At 41.2% G+C, this 13837-nt stretch overlaps 1 protein-coding gene across 1 annotated transcript; it reads left to right on the top strand.

Annotated features, from left to right (window-relative positions):
- The first annotated feature begins 233 nt into the window (after window positions 1–233).
- On the top strand, window positions 234–12488 carry cimap1d (CIMAP1 family member D). The gene is made up of 4 exons (XM_048560076.2): window positions 234–358; window positions 5138–5248; window positions 9823–9936; window positions 11677–12488. Exons 1-4 carry the CDS (start codon window positions 307–309, stop codon window positions 12153–12155), a joined length of 756 nt encoding a protein of 251 aa, XP_048416033.1. The 5' UTR covers window positions 234–306; the 3' UTR covers window positions 12156–12488.
- Window positions 12489–13837: the final 1349 nt, after the last annotated feature.

Below are 13837 nucleotides of genomic sequence, written 5' to 3'. Positions count from 1 at the left end.
TCTTGTTCCTGGATTAAAGGACCAGAAACATAGTCATGACGCTGCATTGTACATCTGTCAAGTGTGCACCCTGCATTCAATAGGACAAGACAGCAGAGCCCAGTACAGAGGCGCATGTGCCACTTGAGTGCATGAGTAACTGTATGCCTGAATGAGCTAAGTGCAATTGCTTCCATGGAAACTTGGTAATTGTTAAAGGCACCAACCTTTGTATCATTGCTCCATCAGGGCAGTTGTATTGCAAGGATAACATTTCAGTACCTGTGATCACTCGAACTGCTCAACAAGTTGATTCATTCCTAGAAGATGAAGAATAACACCAAGAAAGTGTATCCCACCATTGCAGCTCATGAGAAAGGTAACTTTTTGCTCTGGCATTAATAACTTCCTTGTAGTAATCAAAAGACTTATGTGAACAACTTTTCTCAATTCAGTCACAATCGAAATAAAGATGTGCTGAATAAATCCAAAGATAGTTATTCAAAAGTAATATTTAAGTTACAGTAAAAACCGCAGATGCTGTAGGTCAGCAACAAAAACAGAAGTTGCTAGAAAAGCTCAGCAGGGTCTGCTCTCAGAACTGCTCTGAGGAAGGGTCACCAGACCCGAAATGTTAACTCTGACTTTTTTCACAGATGCTGCCAGACCTGCTGAGGTTTTCCAGCAACTTCTATTTAAGTTACAGTTACTGCTATAAAGCATACTTGAATGTTAATGGTTGTAGAATGGAATTAAAGTTTATAATTATCATTACATGTTTAATTTTGTAAAATACTTTTAGTCTTCTGTATGAAACCGTTTCCATTAGTAAGGATGCTGATAGACAGAGGAAACATATTTAAGATAAATGACAAGAGACCCAGAAGGGAGATGAGAAGAATTTGTTTACACAAGTCAGTGTTACGACCCAGATTATATAGCATGCAAGCTTGGTGGATCAACAGGTTTAATAACTTTCAAAAAGGGAGTTGGATACATACTTGAACAGGAAAAATCTGAAATCTGAAGGGCCATGTGCAAAGAACAGAAGACTGTCACTAATTGGATAGATCCACTAACAACCAGCAAAACCCATGCTAAAATATCCTCCCGCTGTGCTGTACGAACCATCCAAAAACTGCAGACAATATTGAAGTATACATAATTCCATTCTGAGCTACAATGCAGCCAGCAACTACAGTTCCTGTTCTATATTGGGCTTTCACTCTCAAAGCAAAGATTCATGTTCTGTTTTATAATTGTTACCTCCAATACGTTTAAAGCAGAATAAAATATCAGAATTGCAACAATTTGCAGAGTATAGGGCAGAAAAACACTGAAATTCAGAGCTGAGGAATGTTCGATTACAGTTTGATATATAAACCTGGAATCATTTGAACAATATTAAGAATATTGAGATAATTAAACTTGACTGATTTTGGAACTTTAAACGAAGGCCTTTTCTTTTTCTTTCAGTGCTCACCTGGGTTATGGTGTCATTGCAATCTGTGTGTAATTATCCCTGTATCCAGTTCAACTTGCTAGTAAATTCTGAATGAATATCCATTATATAATGCATATACCATAAACTCAAATGGGAAGGAAAGTTTAAGGGTGCCACATCTTAGTCAAAATATTCTTCCGTTTTATTTTGAAACGGATATATAACTTTTCATTAATAGCAGGTTCCTCCATACTATAGAAACCATGAGTCTCTGGGCCTCTTCCTTGTAGCTGCTATGGCAAAGACATGGAGAGCACAGTACGCCGGAACTGTTTCAAAAACATAAAGATGCTGGAAAACATGTTACTGAGTCAAGCCATGCCATCTTACGTTTGGGAAAAGCCAGAGGATTGCAACTTTAAGCTTCCACCCCCAGACTTGAGCACTGGTTTTGCTACATTCCTGCAGGTGCCTTACAGTGGATATGACATAAGGCCTTGTCTACCTGCTCAGATGGATGTCAAGGATACTGCTGTAATCTTTGCAGAAGAGCAAATGTGTCAACCAAAATAAACAGCTGTCCATTAATTTGCTGCTTCTCAGGCCTTGCTGAGCACAAATTAGTCTCTTACATAACTACAAAAGTTGTAAAATGGCTGTCAGCACCCTCAGAGATAAGACAAGACAATATGCAAATTATTTGTCGGATGTACTGCAAGGCTCCATTTCAGAGAAAGATATTACATAGATGAGTTACTTAGGTGAAAATAAAACATAAAAAATGCAAATTATTCTAGTATTTGTGTAACATTCTACTCTATTATTTGCCCATTTCAATCTCATAGGGAAATATTGGCCAGGATGTAATTCTTTAAAAATGATGTGTGCACATAGCTTTTATTTTTGTTTACAAGAAAACCCTGACCAACAGCAATTCTCTAGAATCACATGATATGCTTGCGTTGCACTAACTTCTCCAAAGCATAGAAGCAGGAAGGATGTTCTGATGGTGGAGGAGTCCAGAACCACGACTCACTTCTCTAAGGATACAGGGTAAACCATTTACAACTGTGACGAAAATTTCTTCACCCTGAGAGTGGTGAACCTGTAGGATTCACTTTCACAGAAAGCAGTCAAGGCAAACTATGATATGATTTTAAGAAGAAATTGGATATAGCACTGGGGGCTGAAAGGATCAAAGGAAAAAGCAGGAAAACTACTGAGGTGGATAACCAGCCATGATCTTAATGAACAGCTTTGAAGGGCTACATCATAGAGAATAAACTCTACAGAGCAGAAAGAGGCCCTTCGGCCCAACAAGTACACACCAACCCTCTCAGCATCCCACACAGATCCATTCCCCTGAACACTATGGGCAATTTAACATGGCCAATCCTTCTGGCCTGTGGGAGGAAAAAAGAGCACCCATAGGAAGCCCACACAGACACAGGAAGAGAATGTGAAAACTCCATGCAGACAGTCACCCGAGGGTGGAATCGAACCTGGGTCTCTGGCACTTGTGAGGCTGCAGTGCTAATCAGCGAGCAACTGCGCCACTCATGCTCCTACTTCTCTGAGTTTCAAAGTTTAACTCCTGATGCAAGATTTCAGCATGTCTGAAATAATTCTGTGAAACAGTTCTACCTGATTTATTCACCTAGGGGCTTTAAATAAAAAGGTATACTTGGAACAATGAAGCACCCATTTTATTCTATCCACTTGAAACAAAATGATGGGCTAAATATTTCTCACTAATACATACTGCGACCTCTCTATATTTATGATTAGACTTCTCCACAGCAGAAAAAGCACTAGGATTGATCAAAATTGTAGATCTCAAACATTGTGTTATTTTCCCCACACTAAATGTGACCTGATATTCATAACAGATAAATTCAGAATGGGTCAGAGATTCAGAGCAACCTTTACTTAGACGCTATCTGTCAACGAAATAAAGTAATATACTTTTTCTGAACAATGCAAAGTTTACTACCACATTGTGTATGAGTTTTTAAAACAGAAACCCTAACTGGAAGCCAGCCCAAATGGTGGCATTGACTCCAGATCAGGCAGCCCAGGACCAGGTTATTCAGAGATAGTAGGAACTGCTGATGCTGGAGAATCTGAGATAACACAGTATCAGGCTGGATGAACACAGCAGGCCAAGCAGCATCAGAGGAGCAGGAAAGTTTGACGTTTCGGGTCGAGACCCTTCCTCAGTACTGTGTTCATCCAGCTTCACACCGTGTTATACTAGGTTATTTCAGGCTGATTGGGGTATAGATTACAAGTACTGGTGAGTACAATATTAATTATGAGACTACACATGATTGCAAGGGTTTGCAATGTGACTGTTACAGCAACAGTTGATGACTCTGGGGGGTTACTCAATCATGGGGGGTGGAAGTGGGGATTGCAGGAGTTTTGATCATTGGGCAGGCTAACTGTGAGAGAAGGGGGCAATTGCTGTTAGTTGTCCAATTGTGCAGAGGGATGCAGGGTAGATTGACCTGGGAAAAGCATCCCAGGGTGATAAATGCAACACTCACTGCTAGTGTCTGAAAGTGTTCCCTCTCTATAATGAACTGCGATGTCTGCTACACTAATAGACTAGGATGAGATATTTGATAAGAGAATGCAATACATCGTCTCTGTCCAAAACTGGGAACACATTAAATAGTCTATACACTTTTCCTGAAGGATAAAATTGACATTTTCTTCCAAACCAATAAGAGACCAGTGGAGATACAGAAATACGTTAATTCCCCAGAAAACACAGTGCACCAGTGACAGGAAAATTGATTCAACTATGAAATATTCCTGCTGGGCTGAGAGAGTTGCATCTCCATCCAGTGTGTTGCTCCCAACTTATGTTTGCCTCAAACTTAAATTACAGTATAAATATGTACAACAAAGCAGTACAGTGTAACCTTTGTTAATATAATGAGAATGTACCTCAGTTACATTGTACAGGCCAATTTTAAAGAAAATTTGTGTGTAGACTTCATCACATAAAAACCTTACATTTAACAATGTATTAGACTCATGGTAACAGTTTAACTTGTTGTCAGTTTTCTTGTTTAGTTGCAAAGTTTAGTTCCTTGGGATGACAAAACTTCTGTCACATTCATGAGGGACCTCCTGTGGTGTGTCCATACAGAATCAAGATTATTTATGTATTAGAAAGGTACCTCACGCAGGCAAATCACAGTTTGGCTCAAAGCCAAGCTCAGGTGTTAAAGCCAGTCAGGGCTAATAATTAAAGGAACTACGATCATCTAACAAATTATTATTCTGACTTCATATGAATGCTGTCAAACAGTTCATTCTTTTGTTAAAAAATGAACATGTGGAAAGTGGTCTGACGAACCACAGTCTAAAACTCACAAGGTCAATTGAAAAACTTGACTATGCGGGAGATTTGAAGCAGGAGTTCAGCAGGCAGATGAGTTTGTAACAGCTAAATCATTTTCAGTAGCATCAATACCACTGATGACGATCTTCCACTAACATAAAAAAAAATTGCTGGAAGTAATAAAGTACAATTCCACAGGATCAATTTATATGTTCTTAGGGTAGGATGGTTCCATTTAGTCATTTTTTTACGTGAAACAAAGATTTGCCATTCATAGACCAGTTTTCACTGGACATCTCAAAGCACTTCCCTGTAACCTTTTGTTTTAGAAAGAATTCCTATTCTCTCATTTTATCTAGGGCCTGGACCAGGAAGATATGGACTACCCCCAGCAGTTGGGTTTGTGGGACATGATTATACCAAACACACAAATCCAGCTTACACATTTGGGAAAAAACACAGCAGTGCGTGTAAGTAATCAGAATTCAACTAATAAAACAATCATCTTTTCTTTATAGTGTGACAAAAGTGACAAATCTGAAACACGTTCTGTCAAAAAATGTAGCATTGAGAGAATTTTACAGGCTATTTTGCATGGTCCAATAGTGCGGTGATAATGCCCCTATCTCTAGGTCAGAAGCTTGGGTTGCAGGCCCATCTCTGGACTTGTTGGCCACGGAAAGGGCATTCATAACATTGCCAAACAAGTTGACTGTTCATAAAAGTGGGACGGTTTTCTAGTCGGCCATCCTGCAAAAGGAAACGACATACTATTGCAGTTGTCCATTAATGAGGACCGATCCGATAGAAATGCACGGCCAAACCCTTGGGAAGAAGAATGGAAGAATTGAAAAATATACGTAGGTCATTTCTTCAGTGAAATAACTAATATTTCAAATCTAGTGTCAATAATCTGTCCAGGAAAAACAAAATTATTTCTTCCTCTTATTATTGTGTCTCTATTATGTGCCAACTGTCATTTGGAAAGATGATTCTTACATAAATGCTATTTGCAATTTTTGAGAATGTGGAAAACAGAATCGGGGCCATCTTCCTGCTATCAGGATTGCTGTCTTGCCCAGTGGATGTGTGTGTAAATCCAGGTCTACATCTACACTCATCTACAGCCTAAGTCCATTGTCCGGACAGTATGTGCAACCATATGAGATAATGATAGGCTAACTACTGAGCTTGTCACTCAACATGACCTAGCTAAGGATAGCTAAATAACTATGGAGCAGTTGCTTTCAACTATTCAGATGTGAAGTTGAAATATTTTCCTTATTGCATTTTGGAAATAAATCACATAAATGTTCTTTCCACACTATATAAATAATGGACTCTGTACCTCCATTGAAACTTGCAAATAATTTACTCTAATTACTTTGAAAAACAATCTATTTGACACAGCAAATTATTATAGATATCTAACTGCATAATGTATGCCTATAATTACTTTGTGTATCATTTTAAAGGAGATTTTGGGCACAATAATTAATTGTATGGGTGCATTGTGTTATTGTATGTTAATTTTTCACATGATAATTTATAGGCACTATTTCTGTGAAAGTTAACTGTGCCTGCAACAGTGATTTATAATCCACTTCTGAATGAATTGTTGTAATATTATTGCAGGCTCTTGATAGCAAAAACACTGTCATTATCGGTAGAACATAGAACATAGAACAGAACAGTACAGCACAGAACAGGCCCTTCAGCCCATGATGTTGTGCCGACCATTGATCCTCATGTATGCACCCTCAAATTTCTGTGACCATATGCATGTCCGGCAGTCTCTTAAATGTCCCCAATGACCTTGCTTCCACAACTGCTGCTGGCAACGCATTCCATGCTCTCACAACTCTCTGTGTAAAGAACCTGCCTCTGACATCCCCTCTATACTTTCCTCCAACCAGCTTAAAACTATGACCCCTCGTGTTAGCCATTTCTGCCCTGGGAAATAGTCTCTGGCTATCAACTCTATCTATGCCTCTCATTATCTTGTATACCTCAATTACGTCCCCTCTCCTCCTCCTTTTCTCCAATGAAAAAAGTCCGAGCTCAGTCAACCTCTCTTCATAAGATAAGCCCTCCAGTCCAGGCAGCATCCTGGTAAACCTCCTCTGAACCCTCTCCAAAGCATCCACATCTTTCCTATAATAGGGCGACCAGAACTAGACGCAGTATTCCAAGTGCGGTCTAACCAAAGTTTTATAGAGCTGCAACAAGATCTCACGACTCTTAAACTCAATCCCCCTGCTAATGAAAGCCAAAACACCATATGCTTTCTTAACAACCCTGTCCACTTGGGTGGCCATTTTAAGGGATCTATGTATCTGCACACCAAGATCCCTCTGTTCCTCCACACTGCCAAGAATCCTATCCTTAATCCTGTACTCAGCTTTCAAATTCGACCTTCCAAAATGCATCACCTTGCATTTATCCAGGTTGAACTCCATCTGCCACCTCTCAGCCCATCTCTGCATCCTGTCAATGTCCCGCTGCAGCCTACAACAGCCCTCTATACTGTCAACGACACCTCCGACCTTTGTGTCGTCTGCAAACTTGCTGACCCATCCTTCAATCCCCTCATCCAAGTCATTAATAAAAATTACAAACAGTAGAGGCCCAAGGACAGAGCCCTGTGGAACACCACTCACCACTGACTTCCAGGCAGAATATTTTCCTTCTACTACCACTCACTGTCTTCTGTTGGCCAGCCACTTCTGTATCCAGACAGAGATAATGGGAACTGCAGATGCTGGAGATTCCAAGATAATAAAATGTGAGGCTGGATGAACACAGCAGGCCAAGCAGCATCTCAGGAGCACAAAAGCTGACGTTTCGGGCCTAGACCCTTCATCAGAGAGCCCTCTGATGAAGGGTCTAGGCCCGAAACGTCAGCTTTTGTGCTCCTGAGATGCTGCTTGGCCTGCTGTGTTCATTCAGCCTCACATTTTATTATCTCTGTATCCAGACAGCTAAGTTCCCCTGTATCCCATTCCTCCTGACCTTCTGAATGACCCTACCATGGGGAACCTTATCAAATGCCTTGCTGAAGTCCATATACACCACATCCACAGCTCAACCCTCATCAACCTTCTAGTCACATCCTCAAAGAACTCAATAAGGTTTGTGAGGCATGACCTGCCCCTCACAAAGCCATGTTGACTGCATTTAATCAAGCCATGCTCTTCCAGATGGTCATAAATCCTATCCCTCAGAATCCTTTCTAACACCTTGCAGACGGCAGACTTACTGGTCTGTAATTGCCGGGGATTTCCCTATTTCCTTTCTTGAAGAGAGGAATTACATTTGCCTCTCTCCAGTCCTCAGGTACGGCACCAGTGGAGAGCGAGGATGCAAAGATCTTCGCAAGTGGCGAAGCAATTGCATTTCTCGTTTCCCAAAGCAGCCGAGGACAAATCTGGTCTGGGCCTGGCGACTTGTCAATCTTAATGTTTGACAAAATTTTCAGCACATCAGCTTCCTCTATCTCTATCCATTCCAGCATGCACACCTGCTCTTCAAAGGTTTCATTCACTACAAAGTTCGTTTCTTTCGTAAAGACAGAAGGAAAAAAACTCATTTAGGGGCTCCCCTACATCCTCAGACTCCACACACAAGTTCCTTATGCTATCCCTGATCGGCCCTACTCTTTCTTTGACCATTCTCTTATTCCTCACATAAGTGTAAAATGCCTTTGCGTTCTCCCTAATCCGTTCTGCCAAGCCTTTCTCGTGCCCCCTCCTGGCTCTCCTCAGACCATTTTTGAGCTCCTTCCTCGCCTGCCTGTAATCCTCTAGAGCTGAGCTTGACCCTAGCTTCCTCCACCTTATGTAAGCTACCTTCTTCCTTTTGACGAGTAAACCCCTAACGAGGTGACTACTCCCTTGCTGTTCCTAATTTCCACCCATACTGACTCGGTAGGCAGATCTTCCTCGACAATGGAAGCTTCTCTAGCTGTGATACCCTCTCTGATTAGTAGTGCTACACTCCCTCCTCTTTTCCCCCTTCCCTATTCTTTTTAAATGCTCTACACCCTGGAACATCCAGCAACCATTCCTGCCCCTGAGAAACCCATGTCTCTCTTATGGCCACAACATCATAGCACCAGGTACTGATCCATGCTCTAAGTTCATCACTTTTATTCCTGATACTCCTTGCGTTAAAGCAAACTCGCTTTAACTGATGCCTTGGTTCCTTCCCAGGAAAATCCTTCCCACTAGCTGGTCTACCTCTTGCTACTGCCTCACCTGCATCAACTCTCACCTCCGGTATACAGCTCAGGTTCCCACCCCCCTGCCATACTAGTTTAAACCCTCTCGAACTACTCGAGCAAACCTTCCACCCAGGACATTGGTCCCCTTCCAGTTCACATGCAACCCATCCTTCTTGTACAGGTCCCACCTTCCCCAAAGGCATCCCAATTATCTACATATCTGAAGCCCACCCTCCTACACCAGCTGCGCAGCCACGTGTTAAGCTGCGCCCGCCCCCTGTTCCTCGCCTCGCTATCTCGTGGCACCAGTAGTAAACTAGAGAACACTACTCTTGTTCGTCCTGCTTTGCAGCTTCCATCCTAACTCCCTGAAATCACTTTTTATATCCTCAATCCTTTTTCTGGCTATGTCATTAGTACCAATATGTAACACGATTTCTGGCTGTTCCCCCTCCCCTTTTATAATCTTATACAACCGATTGGAGATGTCCCAGACCCTGGCACCAGGGAGGCAACATACCTTCCAGGAATCCCGATCCTGACCACAAAATCTCCTGTCGATTCCCCTAACTATCGAGTCCCCTACCACGAGTACTTTTCTGTTCTGCCCCCTTCCCTTCTTTGCCACAGTGTCAGGCTCAGTGCCAGAGAATTGACTACTATGCCTTTCCTCTGGTAGGTATTAGATCAAAACACAAGCATAACCTGCAAGAGATTACAAATGAAGAATATGTAATAGAATATGGAAGCATGTTCTAATTCAAATTCAATATTTTTGAGCTGTCACAAAAACTTTCATGTATCCAAACTCTCTCTTGACAGTGTACGAAGTCAACTGCAGTCCGGGACCTCGGTATTATGTTGATCCAAAGATCACACGATTTGGTAGGAATGGAACACCCGCATTCTCCATATTGGGAAGAGTGAAAACCTCTGGTGAGAAAAGCTATCAATAAATACAATATCGATCCCTTTAGGTTTACAAAGATTTTACTAACTCATCATTTGAGAGTTGTGTAACATTTAAGGCCTTGGAACACTGAATAAAACAGAAAATTAAGTATAAAAGGTTTAAAAATACATGATCCATTGGAATTCTTGGATAAAAAGAATTGTTGAAGCAATATTACTGATAGTGATTGATTGTGGAATTAGTCAAGTATTTAAGCCCCAGTAAAAATCACGTTAAAGTCTATTTAGAACATAGAACATTACAGCACAGTACAGGCCCTTCGGCCCTCGATGTTGTGCCGACCTGTCATACCGATCTGAAGCCCATCTAACCTACACTATTCCATGTATGTCCATATGCTTGTCCAATGACGACTTAAATGTACTTAAAGTTGGCGAATCTACTACCATTGCAGGCAAAGTGTTCCATTCCCTTACTACTCTCTGAGTAAAGAAACTACCTCTGACATCTGTCCTATATCTTTCACCCCTGAATTCAAAGTGATGCCCCTTCATGCTCGCCGTCACCATCCTAGGAAAAAGGCTCTCCCTATCCACCCTATCTAACCCTCTGATTATTTTATGTCTCAATTAAGTCATCTCTCAACCTTCTTCTCTCTAATGAAAACAGCCTCAAGTCCCTCAGCCTCTCCTCGTAAGACTTTCAAGACCTTATTTGTGAAAATCTCTTGAGTCTTCTATGACATTCCTTTCATTGTTAGGCTGCTTAGTGGCAAGGTAGGTGGCCCATGCACACTGTTTCATTCTGGTAACTCACATGTTCCTGATACAACCAGCTCGTGAGACTTTTGCCCATTTCTAACAGAGACTTTGTACCCCTTTCCATTTCCAGACCACCACCAGTGTGGTGCTATTTGGACAGGGGGAACAGGGTGCTGAATGATCTACTGTGAAATGATCTATTTTAACTGTGCTACCATCTCACTCTTACACAGAAGGATGAAAATCTGCCTGTGTTTTTCATATGGGTTTTGGTAAATAAATAATTATGATATAAGCAAGATAGTCTGAGAAGACCATGGGATCTGACCCCTAATCTGTTCCTAGTCAGTGCTGCAAAGATTTTTTTGGCTAATTTCCATGGAAAATTTTCCTAATCTCCAGTCTTAACTGAAAGATTGGAGACTAGCATAAAAAACAATCCACGTTTCCTCATGGTTTCTGCTGATCTGCAGCCAAAGCTATAGTGGACAAGCAGTAACCTCCAATGGAAGTTTTACCCATATTTCACCAGGACCAGCAATTTGCGTGATAAAATGGCCTGACGGAACCCTTGTCTCAGTCAACAATACAATTAGGATATTGCAGTTGATACCCCACTAAGGGTTATCAGGTTGGTTAGCTGTTTGAAAGGCCATGATTTGAAGCCAATAACCACAAGGAGAATTTTAGGCTCCTACAAACCAAAGACTCGGGAACTGCCTTCATTCTAGTCTCATTCTGGATGACAGCTGAGTCTCAGAGCTTCAGCCTCTGTATCCCAGGACTGTCAGGAGTGAGGTTCTAATCCCCAATCCCCAGTCTGTTGTCAAGTTCATGTAAGCAGAATGATCATTTGATCAAGAAACCGCAGTTAGACAACCTGTGCAGCCTTCTCCTAATGCAAGCTAAAGAAGAAAGAAAATTGCAAAGTAAAATGCAGCATTTGTTTTGACAGTATTCTGACTTATCACCTGATTAACATTAACTTTTTGGCCTATTCAGATGTTTCGCGAAAACCAGGAACACCTGGACCAGGCACATATAATCCAGAGACTGCACCCCACCTTAACGAGCACAGATCACCAGCATATTCCATAGGATCCCGAACTAGACATCGCAAGGTGGATGTTGTTCCTGCACCTAATAGCTATACTCTTCCCTCTCTGATGGGACCAAAGGTTCCTAACAAACCTTCCAGTGCTAGTTTCTCAGTCACTGGGAGGACAAAGAGAGATGATCTATCCAAAACCCCAGGGCCTGGCAGGTATAACCGCACTGATCCTAACATTTACAAGCGGAAACTTCCAGCCTACTCGATGCTGGGTCGATATGATTTGCCCACCCATTATACTCAAAAACCCGGACCTGGAGCTCATAGCCCTGAAAAAGTGACCATTCATAAGCCAAGAGTCCCAGCATTCTCAATGGGATTGAGGCATTCAGAGTTTGTCACTCCACTTATCATTGACATTTCAGATTGAGGTTAAACCTGCTAAAGGCTAAATTGAAATTCATATTGTCCATATTGAAATTTTTTTAGCCTTAACATATGGATTCTGTAATCTTCAAAGCCAATATCTAACTTTTATATTATTATGTACTTTAACTGCTCTGTCCAATGGATTTTACAGGGGTCTTCTCACTTATGTTGGTAAGCTGAAGTATATACATTGACTAGAAAAGCATTGATTAATTAAAAAATAGTACAACTATCAGGACAACATCAGTCTTAACTGTTAGAAAAATTAATTAGTAGGCACTGACTGCAAATCCATCCGATCAGAAAATCATTTACTTAATACCAATGATGGTAGTTGTTTTGTAGATATCACAATTTTCACTATTTTTGAAGGCAAAACTGTTCTTTTTCCTACCTGGAAATAAATCACTGCTCAAGATTTAAAGAAATGCATGGTAAATAATACTAAAAACAACAGCTCCGTCAGCTTACACAAAATGGTGGTCTGGTGGACAGTGAAAAAGGGTATCTCAGCATACAACAGGACCTTGATCAGATGGGTTGATGGGCTGAGGAGTGGCAGATGGGGATTAATTTATATGAATGAAGGTGCTGCATTTTGGAAAGACAAATCAGAGCAGAAGTTGTGCACTTAATGGTAAGGTCCTGGGGAGTGCTGCCATACAAAGAGATCTTGGAGTGCAGGTTCATAGTTCCGTGACAGTGGAGTCACAGGTAGACAGGAAAGTGAAGGCGGCATTTGGTACCCTTGCCTTTATTGGTTAGTGCATTGAGCAAACGAGTTGAGAGGTCATATTGCAGCTGTACAGGATATTAGTTAGGCTATTTTTGTAATACTGCATTCCATTCTAGTCTCCCAGCTATAGAAAAGATGTTGTAAAACTTGAGAGGGCACAGGAAAGATGTACAAGGATGTTGCCAGGGTTGGACTGTTAGAGCTACAGGAAGAGGTGGAATAAGCTGTGGCTATTTTCCCTGGAGCATCGAAGGCTGAGGGATGAAGTTATAGTTTATAAAATTATGAGGAGTATGGATAAGGTAAACAGCCAAAGTCTTTTCCCCAGGGTGGCGGAGTCCAAGACTAGAGGGCATAAAATTAAGGTGAGAGGGAAAAGATTTAAAACAGACGTAAGGGGCAATTTTTTTCAATCAGAGGGTGCTGCATGTTTGGAAAAACTGCCAGCAGAATAGTGGACGCTGGTACAATTACAAAATTTAAAAGGCATCTGGATGAGTACATGAATAAGAAGGATTTAGAGGTATATGGGCCAAATGCTGGCAAATGGGACTAGATTAATTGGAATATTTAGTTGGTGTAGATCAGCTCAACTGAAGGATCTATTTCCATTCTGTGCACCTCCATGACTGGATGCGTATGAACAGTGAGTCCCAGTGGATCTTTTCATGGAGTACCTCACAGCCAACTGAATGATCAAATAAAGGGTTAGAAATGGGAAGCATAGGCAGTTGTTTTCTATTTGACATTGAAATTGTCTGAACGCAGCAAGACAGGAATTGAAGCTGAGACTTCCTCATGGGAATGGATTAGTAAAAGCGCAAAATCGATCATGGAATATTTCTTCGAATCTGAGCTTTCAGCATCATAATATGTGGTGCAGTTATTCTTTCAACAGTTAAAAAAAGCTTCTGTTTATTTAACATAAATAATGCAATATCAAACTC

This window comes from Stegostoma tigrinum, chromosome 30, assembly GCF_030684315.1.
Source record: "Stegostoma tigrinum isolate sSteTig4 chromosome 30, sSteTig4.hap1, whole genome shotgun sequence".
Taxonomy (NCBI): Eukaryota; Metazoa; Chordata; class Chondrichthyes; order Orectolobiformes; family Stegostomatidae; genus Stegostoma; species Stegostoma tigrinum.
Note: the sequence above shows the minus strand (reverse complement) of the source record. Positions and strands in the feature narration are given on the sequence as shown.